General features: G+C 36.7%; 1 protein-coding gene across 3 annotated transcripts in view; it reads left to right on the top strand.

Annotated features, from left to right (window-relative positions):
- ANXA3 (annexin A3) overlaps window positions 1-19,555 on the top strand; it is an 81,573-nt gene that overhangs the window by 55,551 nt on the left and 6,467 nt on the right. For all 3 annotated transcript variants that reach the window (XM_016423077.2, XM_007495966.3, XM_007495967.3), the window contains one exon: window positions 4,631-4,726. In XM_016423077.2, coding sequence (XP_016278563.1) covers window positions 4,631-4,726 — 96 coding nt within the window. The remainder of the gene's footprint in view (window positions 1-4,630; window positions 4,727-19,555) is intronic.

Here is a 19,555-nt window from a genome sequence, read left to right as displayed (position 1 = left end):
GAAAGAAGGAAGACAAGAGAAGAGCAAAAAAGACAGGCGAGGGGGGAAATGAAGAAAGGAAATAAATGTTTATTAAGTACTCACTGTAACAAGCAAAAAAGAAAGATAGTTCCTCCTCAAGGAGTCAATACTCTAATGTGTGTAGGAAATTAAACTGAAAAGCTAGGTGCGGGGAGAAGGTACTCAGTATAGGATCATGGTTTTGAAATCTAGAAAGTCAGGAATAGGGCTGAGAGAGGAATGAAGGTAGATCAACTTGGACCCTTCCACAAAATGGAAACTCCAGGAAAAACTCACCCATGGGAACCAGGGGCCAGGCTTTGTGGAGAGATATTCCAGGATTTTGAAGTTGTGGTAATGGTAGGTTATTCCAGGACAAGGAGGTCCTCGGGTGCTGAAGAAGTTCTGGGATGAGCCAACAGTAAAATAGGTCATGATTTTGAGATCCAAAAAGTTAGACACAGGGTGAGGAAGGCAATATGACTTTTGTTCCCTTGTATAATTATATTCATTTTTTTCTAGATAAGTTATACTTAATTGGAAGCCTATATCTTATATTTTTTTTGGAAAATAGTATTCGCTGCTCTCTAATAGTAATAGCTACTAAATCTTATATCATCCTAAATTGAATCACAGCTATTTTTTTTAATTGGGAGGCTAAAGCTATTTGATACCAAGAAAGTTGGGCATTGCCAAAAAAATAAATAAAATAGATAAATCTTATATGATCCTGACTGTGGTTCTGAGTAAGTGTATCCTTTTTTCCCTGGTAACTTGTAGTATTTTTTTTTACCTGGAACTTCTGGGTTTTGGCTATGATGTTCCTGAATGTTTTTATTTGAGGTTTCTTTCGGAGAATCTTTTGACTTTGCTTTAATATTTCTTGTTGTTTCATGAAGTCATTAACTTCTGTTTGTTCCACTTTAATTTTCAGGGCCTCTGTTGCTTAGGTAAGGTTTCATACCTCTTAAACTAGTAAAAGATTATGATCTGAAATAAGAATTTGGAAGTGGAATAATTGTGGGTAGTAGCTAGATTAGGAGTATTGCTATTTTATGTGTATGTGACTGGAATGGAAAAGTATGTCAAGGGAGTTAAATAAGTTGAGGAACGAGAAAGTTGGAGTATTTGCAAGTTTATCAATATATAAGTTGCAGTAGCCTAAGTAGGAAGGCAAAAAAATATTAAAAAGAGAGAGACAGTGAGTCAGTTTTGAACTTAGTGAAAAGGGAAAGAGAATGTTTTGGTAGTTTATAGCTAATAGATACTAATATCTACTTTGGATAGCAAATTTGTTTATTCTGAAGCTCAGAGGAGAAGAGTTTGTCTGTTGAAGGTGCTAGAGTCTTTAAGTAATATTTCCTTAGGATGAGGAAGTATTTTAACTCTCCCACTCTGAGCAGTGATTCAAGAGTTATGAGAGGAGGACAGCTAAGTTGCTCAGTAGATTGAGAGCCAGGCCTAGAGATGGAAGGTCTTGGGTTCAAATTAAGCCTCAGACACTTGTTAGCTGTGTGATCCTGGGCAAGTCACTTAGCCCCAGTTGCCTAGTCCTTACCACTTTTCTGCCTTGGAACCAATATACAGTATTGATTCTAAGAGAGAAGGTAGAGGTTTTTTGAAAAAGAGTTATGAGAGAATATATAACTAATACTGGAAAGAGTGTCAAGGAAAGAAGTGTCATAGAAGGAGACAAGTCTCAGTGAGACCCAGGAGACAATATGATGCTTTTTAACTTATAGAGCAAACCATTAACTTATAGAGCAAAGCTCAGTAGAAGGAGTAGGCAGATCTGTAGTAAGACACTTGCAGGTTGTACAATTGGGTTAAGATGGATGTGAGGGAGTAGTCATGAGGATGGGGAAATGGAGTTTTTCCACAGGCAATTATAGATGTAGAATCAGTTGGATAGGGACTAGATGAGTATTAACCATTGATCAAGGCAATGATGAGCACTCTCTATGCCCTTCTCCCATTTTTTACCACATTGCTCCCATTGTTATAGAAGTAGAAGATTTCCACTCCAGATCATTGGGTATTTTAATCTGTTTTTATTACCACTGAATACATTCCCTCCTTCCCTACATCTTATCAAGTCCCTTTCTTCCTTTAAAATGCTGCTCAGATACTTGGAGGGATTCCTCATATCCCAGTTGGGAGTACCTTTCCTATCAAACTAAATATACTTATATACATACACATATTGTCAACATGGAATCTAGAAACCCAAAACTTGTGACCTAGTAAGATATGATGAACTCAAAGTTTTAGGACTGCTAATAAGGTGGAGGGCCAACCCCAAGCCAAGTGATTCTTCTGGTCTTCAGAAGCCTCTCCCGCTGTATCACACTCTCCTTTCAAGGATAAAACTCAAGACCTTCAGCTTAGGAGACTGAGGCACCATTCACTACGCTAAAGAGTCACTTGGTTTGGGCTTGGTCCCACCTGATGGGGATTGTCTTTTACCTTAGGGTCCATTATTCAGTCTGAAACTGCCACCTTGAGATTACCTTCAGAATGGATTCTCATGGGAACAGGGAACCAGTCCAAGCTTTGGAGTCTCCACCTTATCAGCAGTCCTAAAACTTGGGGTTCATCAGATCTTACTAAGCCACAAGTTTGGGATTTCTAAATTCCATGTTGAGAATATATATGTATATGTATGTATATATACATATATATTCTTTAGAATATATATGTATATGTATATATATGTATATATATATATATAAGCAAATGTTTATATTTTCACTTCAAATTTATTCTGTATATATTTTACATGAATTTGTTGTTTCCCTCATTAGACTATAAGCACCTTTTGAGTGGGGACTATTTCATTCATTGTATTTATATTCTAAATACCTATATACATAATGGGCACTAATAAATACTAGATAGGTGGTGGAATTCATTGTCTATTGGCCAGACTTCTGGTGAAAAGCCTCTATTTACTTAGGTAGAGTGGTGCTTGGACAACAGACAGATTTCCTTAACAGGACCATCCTTGAAGTCTTTCTAGCTCATAAAGCTGATCAGAGCTCATGCTCTTTTAACAGAGCCTTTAAAAACCCCTGGTTACCTCCAAGACAAGTAGAACTTTTGTGAAGAATTACACCTTACAACATATATTGTTCTATTAGTTCCTATCTGGAGGGGTACAGGATTCCTTTGTCAGCCCTGACTTTCTACTGGGAAGTTCTCAGCACCAAGCCTGCCTTGTAGGTATGGCTGCTGACAAATTGAGTTCTAGCCCAGGGATTTGACTTCTGCCTTAAGAAAGGGGACCACAAAGGGGTCCCCAGTTAGGTCAGGGTCAACAAGCTCTGTTCTTTGGATACTCACTAGGAAAAATCATTCTGGCATCAATCACACTTTAGGAAGGCACTGTGTGTACTGAAGCAGATGGTGGGGATGGCTCAGGGAAAGGGGAGAGAGAGGAAGACGGACAGTGGGGGAAAGAGTAGAGGGAGGGAGAGGGCACATATAGATGAGAACTAACTGCAGGTGGATTTGGAGTACTTGGGGAGCATGGACCTGTAAAGAGTACTTGAGACTTAAGGTTTGAAGGTCCCATTCTTACAGAGTTCTAGCTGGTGAGGATGACCCACCTCTTACCTATACTACCTTGGGTTTGACTCATTAACATACCAATGTCATTTCAAGTGTTCATTGGCATCTTGGGGATTCTTTATTAGCATAACATTCTTCTGGTTTTACTACTCATGTCTTATGGAGAGGCAGCTATGTGGTAACAGGACTGAAGTCATAAGACCTGAGTCTGAAGCTGGCCTCAGGGACTTACTGGCTATGTGACCCTGAGCAAGTCACTTAACCCAGTTTGACTCAGTTTCCTCATCTATAAAATGAACTGGAGGAAATAGAAAACCACTTCAGCATTTCTGCCAAGAAAACTCCAAATTGCAGCTTGAAGAGTTGGAAACATAAACAAGAAAACTAGTGCTTAACTGCAGATTTCAGAATAAGGGTCATTTACCGGGGATTTAGCTGGCTTCTCTTAATTTAGCACATAGGCTCTGGATATGGCCTTAATTAATTGAGAAGGCAGTTATGGCAACTGGATTCTATGGTTTTTCTTACACTCTTAGTTTCCATCTCCTGTTTATTGTTACCTTACATTGGCTATTTACAAATTAGTGTCTGAGGCCAGATTGGAACTCAAGATGAGTCTTCTTCATTCTTCGTTCTTGATTTTATCCACCATGTCACCTAGCTGGCACATATAAAGGTGCTATATAAATGCTTATTCCTTTCCCCACCCCTTGGGCACATAATGTTTCATCTTACTGTGCCACACTTTAGGACAAATGCATTCAATATACTTTTCCATGACCTTTCTGGCTAATCTTAGTCAATTGCCTTAGGAAAGTGTTTGTCTTGAAAATCTAGTTAGAATTTTGCCTCTAGATCTTTCCATAAAGAAAATGTTAAATGATTGTATGTGTTGATGGTTTAGACTAGCAGTGATGGCCTTTAGCTGCTTATTAGCTTTGTCTGGTGCTTAGGAGGCTCAATAATGGGAATGGCTTCTAGCCTTCCTTTCCAGCATTTGAGATGATTGGTTACTGAACTCCTCTTTTTTTGTTTGTTTGTTTGTTTGTTTGTTTTTTAGCATTTGAAGAATACAGAAACATCAGTCAAAAGGACATTGAAGAAAGCATTAAGGGAGAGTTGTCTGGACATTTTGAAGACTTACTATTGGCTATAGGTAAGATGCACATACAAACAAGTAAAGATTTATAAGTTGAGGCAACGCTTTTTTTCCCAAAAACAAACAACAATGATTTGGATATTATAATTTTGGAAAATGTATGTAAGATATTGTTATTATGTGTAATTCAGAAAATAAAAGTTATTTAAAAAAGACATTCATTCTCATGGGGGGGGGGGAATAGGATTAGACTTGTTCTTCTTGGCCCTTGAGGATCAATAGGTACAAATAGTTGAAATATAGATTTAGAACTGATAAAAGGAGAAACACTTCTAAAAATTAAAATTGTGTATATTGAGTGGTCTGGTAAGAATGAGTAATACAAATATTAGGAAATCATTTGCATACAGGTAAAAAATTGGTGCACTGTTTTGCCTAAAGCCATGATTCTTAATCTTTGTGTATGTTTGTGTTTTATGGACCTGATGAAACCCATTGATCCCTTTTCACAAAATGATTTTAAATAATAAAGTAAAATGCACAATACTAGAAAGTAAAGGAAGTGAAAGAAGGGAAGAAGAGTTTCTGAAGTGCCTGCTATGTACAGAGACACACATATATATGTATGTTCCCCAAATATTTCTTTTTTAAGTCATAAAAGAAAAAAAATTCCTGGGAATTGACATGGTTAAAGTTTTGTTAGAGGAACTAAGCTACATTTCCCAAAATCTTTAAGTTGGAAGGGACACTACAGAATATAGCCCATTATTTTGTGTATAGGAATCCTCTCTATGATATGTCTGACAAGTAGTTGCAGTCTACACTTGATGGTGAAGATAATTTCACTTCTTCTCAAGGCAATTCATTTCCCTTACAAGCAGCTTTGTTTGTTATTTGTCATTTCAACCCCATTATCTAGTGCTGCCACTCTTCTGAGAAAGGAAGGAAGGAAGAAAAAGAGAAAGAAAGAAAGAGAGAGAGAGAGAGAGAGAGAGAGAGAGAGAGAGAGAAATAGAGAGAGAGAGAGAGAGAGGAAGGAAGGGAGGGAGGAAGGAAGGAAGGAAGGAAGGAAGGAAGGAAGGAAGGAAGGAAGGAAGGAAGGAAGGAAGGGAGGAAGGAAGGAAGGGAGAAAGGAAGGAAGGAAGGGAATAAAAATATAAATCTTTTTGTACAAATAGGTCCTCCCCCGTTTTTATGTCTGGCATATAGATGTAGAAGTGTATCAGAGGGTATGCAAAATTTTATTGCCCTTTTGGGCATAGTTCCAAATTGCCTTCTGGAATGGTTGGATTGAACAACTCCATCATTTTCCAATTTTGTCTAATCCCCTCCAAAATGTCTCATTTTCCTTCATTACAATATCAGACATTTTGATAGGTATAAAATTGTATCTCAGTATTATTTTAATTTGCATTTCTCTAATCAATAGTGATTTAGAATATTTTTCATATGACGTGTTTTTAATCAATTTGAGTAGCTTTATATATTTGAGAAATGAAGCCTTTGTCAGAGGAAATTTGTTGTAAAACTTTTTCACAGGTTGTTTCCCTTCTCAACTTGGTTGCATTGGTTTTGTTTTTTATAACCCTTTCTATATTTATTATAATCAAAATTACTCATTTTACATTTCATATTAACTATATTTCCCTTAATCCTATTGTAAATCTTGAAATCTCTCAGACTTGTGAATGTTAAAAACTTCCCCATCGGGGAATTCTTAATTGGAACAAATTCCCTACTGAGAAACATTCCCCATTTTGATGTGAGAACTCGCCAGGATCAGAAATGGGAGGACCTCTACTCCACCCGTACTTAAGACTGCTTTGGGGGAGAAAACTCCTTGCTAAACAAAAGAAAGTACTTTGATCCATGCTTATGGTGGGTGTATCAATTTTTAGAATTGATACAATGAGATGCTAGGTACCTAAAAGGGTTGGGCAAGTTTTGTCTTAATGAGATTAGTTGACTCAACTGTGTTTTCATTGGTTCAGACTTACTGAGGAGATTTGTCGACTTAGCAGGAATTCAGATGGGCAGTCGTTTGGAAAGTGTCTACAGTGATTGGTAGATGTAGGGACTTAGGGGAGGTGACATGGGAGAAAAACCCCTATATAAGAAAAAGCATATCCTTTTGGAGGATTCCTTTTGGAGGATCTCTGATGAGGATCGCTTGGGAAGAATCTCTTGAGAGAGGCTCTGGAGAAGGGAAGCTGTTGGAGGACAATCTCTAAGGAGGTCTCGCTGGACCTTAGAGCTCTAAGGGGACTCTGTCCCTCTGGAGGCTCTGGAAAGAGGCCTTTTGGAACAGTATCTGGCTGGAAGGCTCTCTGGTGAAGTCAGCTGAGATGGAGCTGGCCTGGTGTTATTAGAATCCTTGTTTAGTCAGACCTTGTGGTGAGTGTTAAAAAAACTGACTGATTTCTCTCTTAAGACTCCGGTCTAGGCCATATTGGCTTGAGGCTCTTCCTATTTATTCCTTTCTTACTCTCTCTCTCTTTCTTTGATTACTCATTGTATTGTTAATTAAAATCTCTATAAAACCCAATTGACGGGTATTTGAATAATTGGGAATATTTCCCTGGCGACCACCTTATATTTGATTTAAAACCCAAGACACTGTAGTGAAACATATTTCTGCGGTCAAAATTTACTCACCCTCTCTTATATCTATCACAATTTATATCTTCCACCATTTTAACTCACAACAGTTTAAGACCTCAACCATTTTAAATCTCACACTATTTCCTGCTTTCGTTTCTGTCCTTTTTCTGTCCTTTCACTGTGTCCCTCCTCACAAGTGTTTACTTTTAAGCACTGCCTCTCCCAAATCATCCTTCTATTAGCCCCTTCTCCTCTTTTCTAAATCCCCCTCCTATCTCGCTTTAAGGGTAAGCTAGATTTCTATATTCAACTGAGTGTGGATGTTTTTCCTTCTCTGAGCCATTTCTGATGAGAGTAAGGTTAGTATTGCCCATCATCACTCTCATCCTCCCCTCTATGTTTCACAGCTCTTCAGGTGAGATAATTTACTCCTCATTACTTCTTTTTCACTTCTTGGTTTTTTTGATATTGTCATCATTGTCAACTTAATCCTGTGTCCTCTGTCCTTGTATACTCCTTCTAACTGTTGTAATAATGATAAAATTCTTGAGTTACAAGAATCAACCTCTCCTATATTAGTGCAAATAGTTCAACCTCATTGAATCTCTTAATTTTTCTTCTCTCATATGTTTACCTTTTTTAACATAAAAATTGCTGTTCAGATGTCTTTTTTTTTTAAATCAAGAATGCTTAGAAATCCTCTTAATTTTATTTTATTTTATGATCTGACTATTTTCTCCCCCTGATAGGATATACTCATTTTTGCTGGGTAGGTGATTTTTGGTTGTAAACCTAGCTCCTTTGCCTCTGGATTATCATATTCCCACCTCTCCAATCTTTGAATATAGAAGATCCTGAATCCTGTGCAATACTGACTGTGGTTCCATATTATATGAATTGTTGCTTGCAGTATTTTCTTCTTAGCCTGGGAGCTCTGGATTTATAGCCATGTTATTCCTGGAAATTTCCCCGTAGGGAATCTCTTTAATGAGGTGATTGGTGGATTTCTTTATTCTTTTTTTATTTTCTGGATCAAGAGTATCCTGGTAGTTTTCTTTGATAATTTCTTATCTAGAAAAAAGAAGTCTAGCCTTTTTTTTCCCCCAATCATGACTTTCAGGTCATCCACTAATTCTTAAAATATCTCTTCTGGATCTAATTTCCAGGTCAGTTGTTTTCCCAAGGATATGTTTTATATTTTCTTCTAATTTTTCATTCTTTTGAATTGGTTTTATTAAATGCTCTGGAGATGCATAGGACTATGCCATCATTTGTTTTTTATAACAACAATCATTGGTGAAGGGGGGGAGGTAGTTTATGCTCCCGATCCAGAAGTAGTACCACCCTCTTCCCTATTATGATACAAGGTTTTGTTCTACAACTTTCTGGTGCATTGCTCTGTGAATGTTGGATTATTTTCTAAGTGTACAAGGTGGGCTCCAAAGTCTACTTGATGCAGTAAACCAGGACACTTACGATTATTGGGGATTAGGGAGGGCAGTTGTGTGGGAGTGGGCCAAGGCTGTTTGAGCTCAATAAGACTTGATAACACTTTAAGCATTTTCACCATAATGTTGGAACTGAACACATTGGCCAAATAAAGTTGAAATTTAAAAAAAAATTGATTCTTGAAATCTCATTAAGTTATTAGCTTCCACTTACCCAATTCTTAATTTTTAAGAAATTATTTTCCTTGCTGAACTTTTGAATCTCTTTTTCTATTTGACTCATTTCTACTTTTTTTTTTTAAAACCATACCTATATTGATTCCAAGGCAGAAGAGCAATGAGGGCCAATCAGTGAAGGTTAAGTGACTTGTCCAGGATCACAAAGCTAGGAAATGTCTGAGGCCAGATTTGAATGCAGGACCTAGGATCTCTAGGCACTGTGTTCTTTTCTTCATTGGATTTTTGTACTTCTTCTTTTGGCCAATTCTGCTTTTTAAAGAATTATTACCTTTAGTGGATTTCTGTGTCTCCTTGATTAATTGGTCAATTCTACTCTTACTTCTTCTTATATTACTTTCATTTCTTTCCTCCATTTTTCTTTTGTTTCTCTTTTATTTTTAAAATGCTTTTTTGAACTCTTCCAGAACCTGAGACCAATTCCTATTTTCTTTGAAGTTTTACATTTAGCTGCTTTGAGCTCATTGTCCCCTTTTGAGATTATGCCTTGCTCTACTTTGTCTCCATAATAATTTTATATAGTTAGGTAGGTTTTTAAAAAATATTTGCTCATTTTCCCAGAATTTTTCTTGACTATTATATTGATCTTAAAGATGAATTCCATTTCCAGGGTAAAGGGGGAATTCTCTTGAACTTCAGTATTTTCTTGCTGTTATTCTCAGATCTAGTTTTGAATATCTGCAAGTTTCAATTCTTCCAAGCTACAATGACCTATGGGCTGAGAGTGCTCACTGTTGATTCAGTATCTCTCAGGGACTGCTATTGGTTTGCAAAACCTGTTGAGATTTAGGGCATCACCATGGGCTTTCTCTGTTGCTTAGGGCCGTGGCTCAGAACTTTGAGGGATGGGCATAGGGATGCTCTACTGTTGACTTAGGCAGGGTCTTGGGATCTTGCTATTGATCTGGGCCTGGGTTCAGAACCTCAAGTAAGGGGGACAGTGGGAGACTTGCTTTTGGCTTGTGATATTGGTGCAGCATTGCTGAGGACAGCATTCCCCTCTCCCCAGAAAAAAAAGATCTTCTCTCCCTATGTTCCAAGTTGTCTTCAGAGAGATTCAGTTGCTCCTGCCTCTATTCTGCTAGCCTTTTATACATATTTTAAAATTATTTTTCTAAGTTATTTAATTTGTTTCCTCTGGATGTGGATAGAGGTTTGTCTCATAGATTACTCCAAGTTGTTCAGGATCACTGCATTGCCACTAATGGAAAAGTCCATTACATTCAATTGTACCACAGTCAATCAGTCTCTGTGTACGTTTTCCTGGTTCTGCTCCTCTTACTCTGCATCAATTCCTGGAGGTTGTTCCAGTCTCCATGGAATTCCTCCACTTTATTATTCCTTTGAGCACAATAGTATTCCATCACCAACATACCACAATTTGTTCAGCCATTCCCCAATTGAAGGGCATCCCCTCATTTTCCAATTTTTTTGCCACCACAAAGAACGCAGCTATGAATATTCTTGTACAAGTCTTTTTCTTTATTATCTCTTTGGGATATAAACCCAGAAGTGCTAGGGCTAGGTCAAAGGACAGACAGCCTTTTAGTGCTCTTTTGGGCATAGCTCCAAATTACCCTACAGAATGGTTGGATCAATTCACAACTCCACCAGAAATGCATTGATATCCCAATTTTGCCACATCCCCTCCAGTGTTCACTTCTTTCCTTTGCTGTTTTGTTAGCCAATCTGCTAGGTGTCAAGTGATACCTCAGAGTTGTTTTGATTTGCATTTCTCTGATTATTAGAGATTTAGAGCACTTTTTCATTTCCTTATAAATAGTTTTGATTTCTTTCACTGAAAATTGCCTATTCATGTCCCTTGGCCATTTTTCAATTGGAGAATGACTTGATTTTTTGTACAACTGATTTAGCTCTTTTAAATTTGAGTAATTATACTTTTGTCAGAGGTTTTTGTTATGAAGATTGTTTCACAATTTGTTACTTCCCGTATAATTTTGGTTACATTGGTTTTGTTTGTACAAAATCTTTTTAATTTGATATAATTAAAATTATTGATTTTTCATTTTGTGATTTTTTCCTAGCTGTTGCTTGGTTTTAAGGTTTTTCCATTCCCAAAGATCTGACAAGTATACTATTCTGTTTGCCTAATTTGCTTGTAGTTTCCTTCTTTATATTCAGGTCATTCACCCATTCTAAGTTTATCTTGGTATAGGGTGTGAAATGTTGATCCAAACCTAAACTCTCCCACACTGTCTTCTAATTTTCCCAGGACTTTTTTTTTCATCAAATACTGGGTTTTGGTCCCCAAAACTGGGATCTTTGCCCTTATCATAGACTGTCTTGCTGAGATCATTTACCCCATGTCTATTCCACTGATCCTCCTTTCGGTCTCTTAGCCAGTACCAAATTGTTTTGATGATCACTGCTTTATAGTATAGTTTCAGATCTGGGACTGCAAGTCCTCCTTCCTTTGCTTTTTTTTTTTCATGATTTCCCTGGATATCCTTGATCTTTTGTTCTTCCAAATGAACTTTGTTATGGTTTTTTCCTAATTCAGTAAAAAAGTTTTTTGGTAGTTCAATGGGTATGGCACTAAATATGTAAATTAATTTGGGTAGGATTGTCATTTTTATTATGTTAGCTCATCCTAACCATGATCAATCAATGTTTTTCCAATTGTTTAGATCTAGTTTTAATTGTGTGGAGAGTGTTTTATAGTTGTGTTCATATGGTTCCTGTGTTTGTGTTGGCAGATAGAATCCTAAGTATTTTATATTGTCTAGGGTGATTTTAAATGGAATTTCTCTTTCTAATTCTTGCTGCTGAAATAGGTTGGAGATATATAGAAATGCTGATGACTTATGCGGGTTTATTTTGTATCCTGCAACTTTGCAAAAATTCTTGATTGTTTCGACTAGCTTTTTGGTTGATTCTCTAGGATTCTTTAGGTAAACAATCATATCATCCATAAAGAGTGATAACTTGGTTTCCTCATTGCCTATTTTAATACCTTCAATTTCTTTTTCTTCTCTAATTGCAACTGCTAGTGTTTCTAGTACAATGTTAAATAATAGAGGCATCCTTGTTTCACTCCTGATCTTATTGGGAAGGCTTCTAGTTTATCCCCATTGCAGATCATGTTGACTGATGAATATATATATATATATATATATATATATATATATATATATATATATATACTGTTTATTGTTTTTAGGAAAGGCCCTTCTATTCCTATGCTTTCTAGTGTTTTCAGTAGGAATGGGTGTTGTATTTTATCAAGGGCTTTTTCTGCACCAATTGAGAAAATCATATTATTTTTGTCAGTTTGCTTGTTCATATGGTCAATTATGTGGATGGTTTTCCAAATATTGAACCATCCTTGTATTTCTTGTATGAATCCTACTTGGTCATAGTGAATAACCCTTGTGATGACTTGCCGGAGTCTTTTTGCTAGTATCCTATTTAAGATTTTTGTATCTATATTCATTAGGGAGATTGATCTATAGTTTTCTTTCTCTGTTTTTGATCTGCCTGGTTTTGGGATCAGTATCATATTTGTGTCATAAAAGGAATTTGGTAGAACTACTTCTTTGCTTATTCTGTCAAATAGTTTTTATAATATTGGGATTAGTTGTTCTTTGAATGTTTAATAGAATTCATTTGTGAATCCATCTGGACCTGTGGATTTTTTGTTATGGAGTTATTTGATGACTTGTTCAATTTCTTTTTCTGATATGGGGTTGTTTAGGTAATCTATTTTGTCCTCTGTTAGTCTAGGCAATTTATATCTTGTAAATATTCATCCATATCACCTCAATTGCCATATTTGTTGCCATATAGTTGGTCATAATAGTTTTAAATGATTGCCTTAATTTCCTCTTCATTAGAGATGAGGTCTCCCTTTTCATCTTGGCTACTGTCAATTTGGTTTTCTTCTTTCCTTTTTTTAGTTATACTGACTAGTACTTTGTCTATTTTATTTGTTTTTTTCAAAGTACCAGCTTCTAGTCTTATTTATAATATTTCAATATTTCTTTGACTTTCAATGTTATTAATTTCTCCTTTGATTTGTAGGATCTCTAATTTAGTCTTCATCTGAGGATTTTTAATTTGTTCACTTTCTAGTTTTTTAATTTGCATGCCCAGTTCATTGACCTCTGCCCTCTCTAGTTTGTTAATATATGAACTCAAGGATATAAATTTCTACCTGTGTACTCCTTTGGCTGCATCCCATAGGTTTTGAAAGGATGTCTCATCATTGTCATTTTCTTCAATGAAATTATTAAATGTTTCTATGATTTGTTCTTTGACTAACCAGTTTTAGAGAATTGTATACTTTAGAGAATTAATTTTTGACTTACCTCTCCATGTACCCATACTAATTATTATTTTCATTGCATTGTGATCTGAGAACATTGCATTTATTATTTCTGCTCTTTTGCACTTGTTTGCAATGTTTTTATGCCCTAATACATGGTCAATTTTTGTGAATGTACCATGTGCTGCTGAAAAGAAGGTGTATGCCTTTTTTGTCCTTATTTATTTTTCTCAACATATCTACTAACTCTAATTTTTCTAAGATTTAATTCAGTTCTCTTACCTCTTTCTGATTTATTTTTTGGTTTGATTTATCTAGTTCGGGTAAAGGAAGGTTCAGGTCTCCCACTAGTATAGTTTTTGATCTATTTCATCCCTGAGCTCCACTAATTTCTCCTTTAGAAATTTGGACGTTATGCCATTTGGTGCATGCATGTTGAGTACAGATATTTCCTCATTGTCTATACTGCCTTTTATTAGGATGTAATTACCTTCCCTCTCTTTTAACTAGATTTTTACTTTGGCTTTGTCAGATATCATGATTGCGACTCCTGCCTTCTTTTTATCAGTTGATGTCCAATAGATTTGGCTCCATCCTCTTGCTTTCACCCTATGCGTATCTACCTTCCTCATGTGTGTTTCTTATAGATAGCATATGGTAGGGTTTTGGATTCTAATCCACTCTGCTATTCATTTGTGTTTTATGGGTGGGTTCATTCCATTCATATTCAGAATTATGATTACCAGCTGTGTATTTCCCAGCATTTTAATTTCTACTCCTAGTCCTGCCTTTTCTTCTTTCACTATTTCCTTCTACACCAATGCTTGTTTTTAATCAACCCCCCTAATTTCCACCCTTATTTTACTTCCCTTTCTACCCCCTTCCTTCTTATTCCCCCCTTATTATCTTTGCAGTCTTTTTAAAATTACCCCCCACCCTCTCCCTCCCTTATATTACTTCCCTCCCCACCATTCTGTTTGTTACCCTTCTACTCCCCTATAGGGTGCAAATCTATTCTCTGCCCCAATGGATTGGATTGTTCTTCCCTCTTTGGCTCAATTTCAATGCATGTAAGAGTTGAGTATTTTCTATCTCCAACCTCTTTAACCTTCCAGGGTATTGATGTTCTCCCCTGTCTCACCATGAGCTCCTTTGTGACATAAATTTGCCCCCTTTGGTTCTTTCCCCATTTCTTTTAGTATTAACCTCTTTTTTAAGCTCTATTTGTATGTATGTATGTATATATATATATATACACACAGATGTATATGTATTTATGCATACATATATAGTTTGTCACTATTCCCTCTAAGTGTAATTCTTCTAGTTGCCCAGGTGATAACAACACATTTTAAGAGTTGCCAATGACCTCTTTTCTTATAGGGATACATATCATTTTAACTTATTGGGTCTCTTAAAAATGTTTTTTTTTTCTTTTTTCCCTCTTTTTAAATTACCTTTTGATAATTCTCTTGAGTTCTATGCTTGGGCATCAAATTTTCTGTTTGGGTCTGGTCTTTTTTTTACAAATGCTTGGAATTCTTCTATTTTGTTGAATGACCATACTTTCCCCTGTAAGAATATAGTGAGTTTTGCTGGGTACTTGATTCTTGGTTGTAGACCTATTTCCCTTGTTTTCTGGAATATCATATTCCATGCCTTTCAGTCCTTCAGTGTAGATGCAGCCAGATCCTGTGTTATCCTCACTGTTGTTCCATGGTATCTGAATGACTTCTTCTTGGCAACTTGTAATATTTTTTCTTTGGTCTGATAGTTCTTGAATTTGACTATAGCATTACTGGGTGTTGTCAGTTGGGGATTAAGTACAGGAGGTGATCTGTGGATTCTTTCAATCTCCACTGTTCCCTCTTGTTCTAGAATATTGGGGCAGTTTTCTTGGATAATTTCCTATAGTATGATATCCAGGCCTTTTCTTTTGTCATGGTCTTCTGTTAAACCAATGATCCTTAAATTGTCTCTCCTCTAACGATTTTCTAAATCCTCTGTTTTGTGAATGAGATGCTTCATATTTTCCTCAATTTTTTCATTCTTTTGGTTTTGTTTTATCATGTCCTGTTGCCTTGTGATGTCGTGATGTCATTTAATTCTAGTTGTTGTATTTTGGTTCTGAAAGACTGGATTTCATCCCTGGCTTTTTGGTCATCCTCCTTCTGGTCTGATTTTCTTTGGAGGTCATCATTCATCCTTTTTTCCTCATCTTTCATCTTCTTTGCCCCATCTCTCGTCTCCTTTTCCTCTTTTTCAAGCTGGTTGATTTTGGCTTTCAAGACACTATTTTCTATTTCCAGATGACTTATCTTAGTTTTTTATGTTCTTTTCCCAATTGTCTTCATCCTCTCTTAACTGTGTTTTGAATTGCATTTTGAGTTCTTCCATAGCCTGTATCCAATTCGCTGGGATTTCTAATTTATCGTTTACTGATCCCTTTTCCTCTGTTCCATTTGCTCTTTGTTTGTTGCCTGTATAGAAGCTGTCTATTGTAATTTCTTTCTTCTTTTTCTGTTGTTTGCTGATATTTACTCCTTCTTTATTCCCCGTATTTTTCTGTGCTCTTGCTCCTCTCATTTTTTTGTTTTTGGGGCTTTCTGTCAGTCTTCCCTCTTAGAGTTTTGTCAGAAGATCTCTCTGTGCAGTCTGTGGGGGAGGGATGTTGGAGTTCGAGGTTCTCTGGAGGCTTTTGATTGGATTAAAGTCCAGCAGTCTGTGGGTATTGGAGCTTGGGTTTCCCTGACCTCTGAAGACTTTATTGGGATTAAGTTCAGCTGGGTTGGGCTGGATGTGCTCTGAGGCCAAAACCTCCTGGAAGGCTGGAGTATTATGAAGGATCTCACCACTCTGACCAGGCTGCATGCTCTGTGCTCCCTGTACAGCTCCTTCCCCACTGACTGTGTTCAACGCTCTGAGCCTGACACAGCCATGCCCACAAGGTACACCCTCCAGACAAGCACCTTTGCCCTTCCAGAGGTTCCCACTGCTGCTGGAGATTTAGTGCTCTAGGTGAGTGGGTGGAGGGGTCCTGGGGCCTTCTTTCCACCTTCCCCTTAAACTGGAGTGTTCTTGAATTCTGGATTTTAGTGGGCATACCTTTTGGATTGAGTCCAGCAGGAGTGTTTCTTGGCTCTGTCTTGTTTTTAGGTTTGATTTTCAGTCCCCTAGGAGCATTCAGTTTGTGATGAGTAAGGAAGGGTTTTCAGAGGTCTGAACTTTTGCTGCTTCTAAGCTGCATCTTGACTCTGTCTCCCATTTTGCCCTCTTCTTCAAGAATATCAGATCAGTTTTCTTGGGTATATAGGATGTCTAGGCTTTCTTTTTGGTCACTTTCACTATTAGTCCAATAATTCTTAAATTGTCTCTCCTGGATCTATTTTCCAGGTCAGTTGTTTTTTTTAATGAGATATTTCATATTTTCTTCTATTTTTTTCATTCTTTTGATTTGATTTTATTGTTTCTTGTTGTCTTATGAAGTCATTAGCTTCTAATTGCCCAATTCTAATTTTTTAAAACTGATTTTCTTCCATAATCTTTTGATTCTCGTTCTCTATTTGGTCTATTCTTATTTTTAACTATTTTCTTCATTTGATTTTTTTTTGTTTCTTTTCCCAATAGTTCAATTATAGTTATTAAGGCACATTTTCCCTCCTTACTTTCTTGTGTCTCTTTTTCTAGTTTCTCAATTTTGCTTTTTTTAAGCTGTTGTTTTTTTCCCCATTTTTCTTCAGTCTGTCTTATTTGTTTTTTTTTTAATTCCTTTTTGAGTTCTTCCAGAGTGTGAGATCAATTTCTAGGTTTTTTGAGGTTTTGCTTGAATTCCCTTGGATCCTCCTCTGCTGGCTCTATTGTTTGTTCTTTATCCCTGTAGAAGCTTTTGATGGTTACCTCTTCTCTATTGTTTACTCATATTTTTAGCCTTTTGTTTTCTTTGAGGTTTTATCATTGTTGTTTTTTGCCTGTGGAATGTAAGCTTGTTGAGACTCTCTTCTCCACTGTTTTATTGAGTTAGGTATGTTGCATTATTCTGCCCTGGCATAAGTCTTTGAAAGTTTCTCTCTTCTGAGAGAAAATTTCTTTGGTTGTTGTAGCCCTTGAGCTGGGATCCAGGCATTGCCTATGCCTTTGTTCTCTGGATTATGACTTGGGGGTATCTTCACTACTGCTGTAGAGTCTTGACAGCCCACAGCATGCTATGGCCTTCCAGACTTCACTCCCAGGGTCTGGTGCTTTAAGAAACGAGTCTGAGGTGCTCCTCTGTTGGTATGGTCCTCAACCCAGTATCCTGGCATTACCTCTGCCCTGGTTCTGAGTCTGCTGTGGTAGGTGGGGAATTGTTTTACTTGCATTTTTCAGCATGCAGTTTTGCTTCCTGTTCTCCCCCTTATGGAAATCTATTTTCTCTGCCTGCCTTTCATGTTGTGTTTAGTGGGAGGGCACATATCCTGTTCTGACTCCTCTCCTTTTGAGGCACCCTTCAAAAAGTGGCTTGAAATGAAATTCAGAGTAGTTTCAGGTTTTCACAGCTGACATTTTGTCTCTACCCATGATACCAGTTATCAAATTTTTAAAAAAAATAAGCTCACAGACATCAGGCTAAGAATCCATGTTTTAGATTGTAAACTTCTTAAGAGATGGGACTATTTAGTCTATCTTTCTCCCCCATACTTCTATAGGGAAGTAGGTGGGAAAGAAGGAACGAAGGAGAGGAGAGAAGTATTTCTTAAGTGCTTACTTTGTGTCAGTCAAAGTGCTAGCCCAATCACTTCATTTGAGTATGAAGAAACTGAGGCCAAGAAGGTGTGAAGTAATCTGTCTAGGATAATACAAGTAGTAAACAATCAAGTCTGGAATTGAACCAAAGTCTTCTAACTATAAATCCATTCCTTCCATTCAGTCACTATTGTTGCTAAGCTGTAAGATGAAAGGGACTTGAGTGAAATGTTGATGAATTCTAAAGTAAAAAAAAACATTCTTAGTAAAGTACTTTGAATCAGGGAAAGACAGTTTGCATAAGAATTCTAGGTCTGTGATGTTTGTTATTTTGTTGGGATTTTGTTGGGAAAAAGAAACAGACCTAATAATTACTAGTTTAAAATTCAAGTAGCTTTGGCATCCAGAAAACAACTTTTTGAATTATATAACAATCTGAGTTATATACCCTGACTTGGACACACTGCAATAACTAATTGTAATGAATGTTGGATTTTTCTATTCTGTAAGACATGCTACTCTAAGGGGGAAAATATAAACCTATAACCACAAAAAAAAAAAGGAAATATACTTTTTAAAGAACAAGATCAAGACTTGGTGGCAAATGAAGTTTTGTGTGTTATCTGGATGATATTTCATTTTAAGGCAGAACTATTTTTATTGTAGACACATGCTTATGTTCTCTTAGTTAAGATTCACAGGACACTGGGTCTGTTTTATGCTAAATTCTGTAAATCTAAATGGGTTAGGCAACACACAAGTATTTTAAAGCCTTAATAAGAGGGAATTAAATTTCAGGAAACTGGGGTTTAGATCCTGGCTTCATCTTTCCCACATGTGTAATTCTGGGCAAATTTTTCATTACTCAGGGCCTCATTTTGCTTATCTGTAATAGGGGCAGTGAGTTGGCACAGAGGATAAAGATCCAGGGCCTGAACTCAGGAAGACCTGAGCTCAAATACAGTTTCAGTCACCAACTAGCTGTGTGACCCTGGGCAAGTCACTTAACTCTGTTTATCCCAATTTCTTCATTTGTAAAATGATCCAGAAGAGGAAATGGGAAACCACTCTGCCAGGAAAACTGCAAACAGGGTCATGAAACGTCAGACATGACTGAAACAACTGAACAACACAACAGGAGGGGGTTAGTCTAGATGATTCAATGCTCCTTTCCAGCTCAAAATCTAAGATCCTAAGTCATCGCAAATTTTAGTGGGTTTAATTTTTTTGGCAAACTCTTATAAGTTTTTCCCAGGATAAATTTCAGGGGCCTATTAAATCATACTACTCTATGATATTTTAGAGTTTTCTTGCCCTTCTAGTATCCATATTTGAATTCTTGTTTCTTTTCTCCCCATCTTTTCCTTACATCTCTTGCAAAAATCAAAACAGGTTTAACTTTTCTCCCAGAATATTTACTTTCTTCATGTAATTGTGCTTCCTGATCTTGAACCGCTCCTCAGAATTCATTAACTACAAAATCTATTCATTACTCTGCAGATCAAATTTTTAATATTTCAAGAGTAAAAGTGTGTCTTGTAGTAAATAATAGATTTATTTCAAACAGTTTGATATTACTTATGATTTCATTGT

This window comes from Monodelphis domestica, chromosome 6 (assembly GCF_027887165.1).
Source record: "Monodelphis domestica isolate mMonDom1 chromosome 6, mMonDom1.pri, whole genome shotgun sequence".
In the NCBI taxonomy this organism is placed as follows: domain Eukaryota; kingdom Metazoa; phylum Chordata; class Mammalia; order Didelphimorphia; family Didelphidae; genus Monodelphis; species Monodelphis domestica.
Note: the sequence above shows the minus strand (reverse complement) of the source record. Positions and strands in the feature narration are given on the sequence as shown.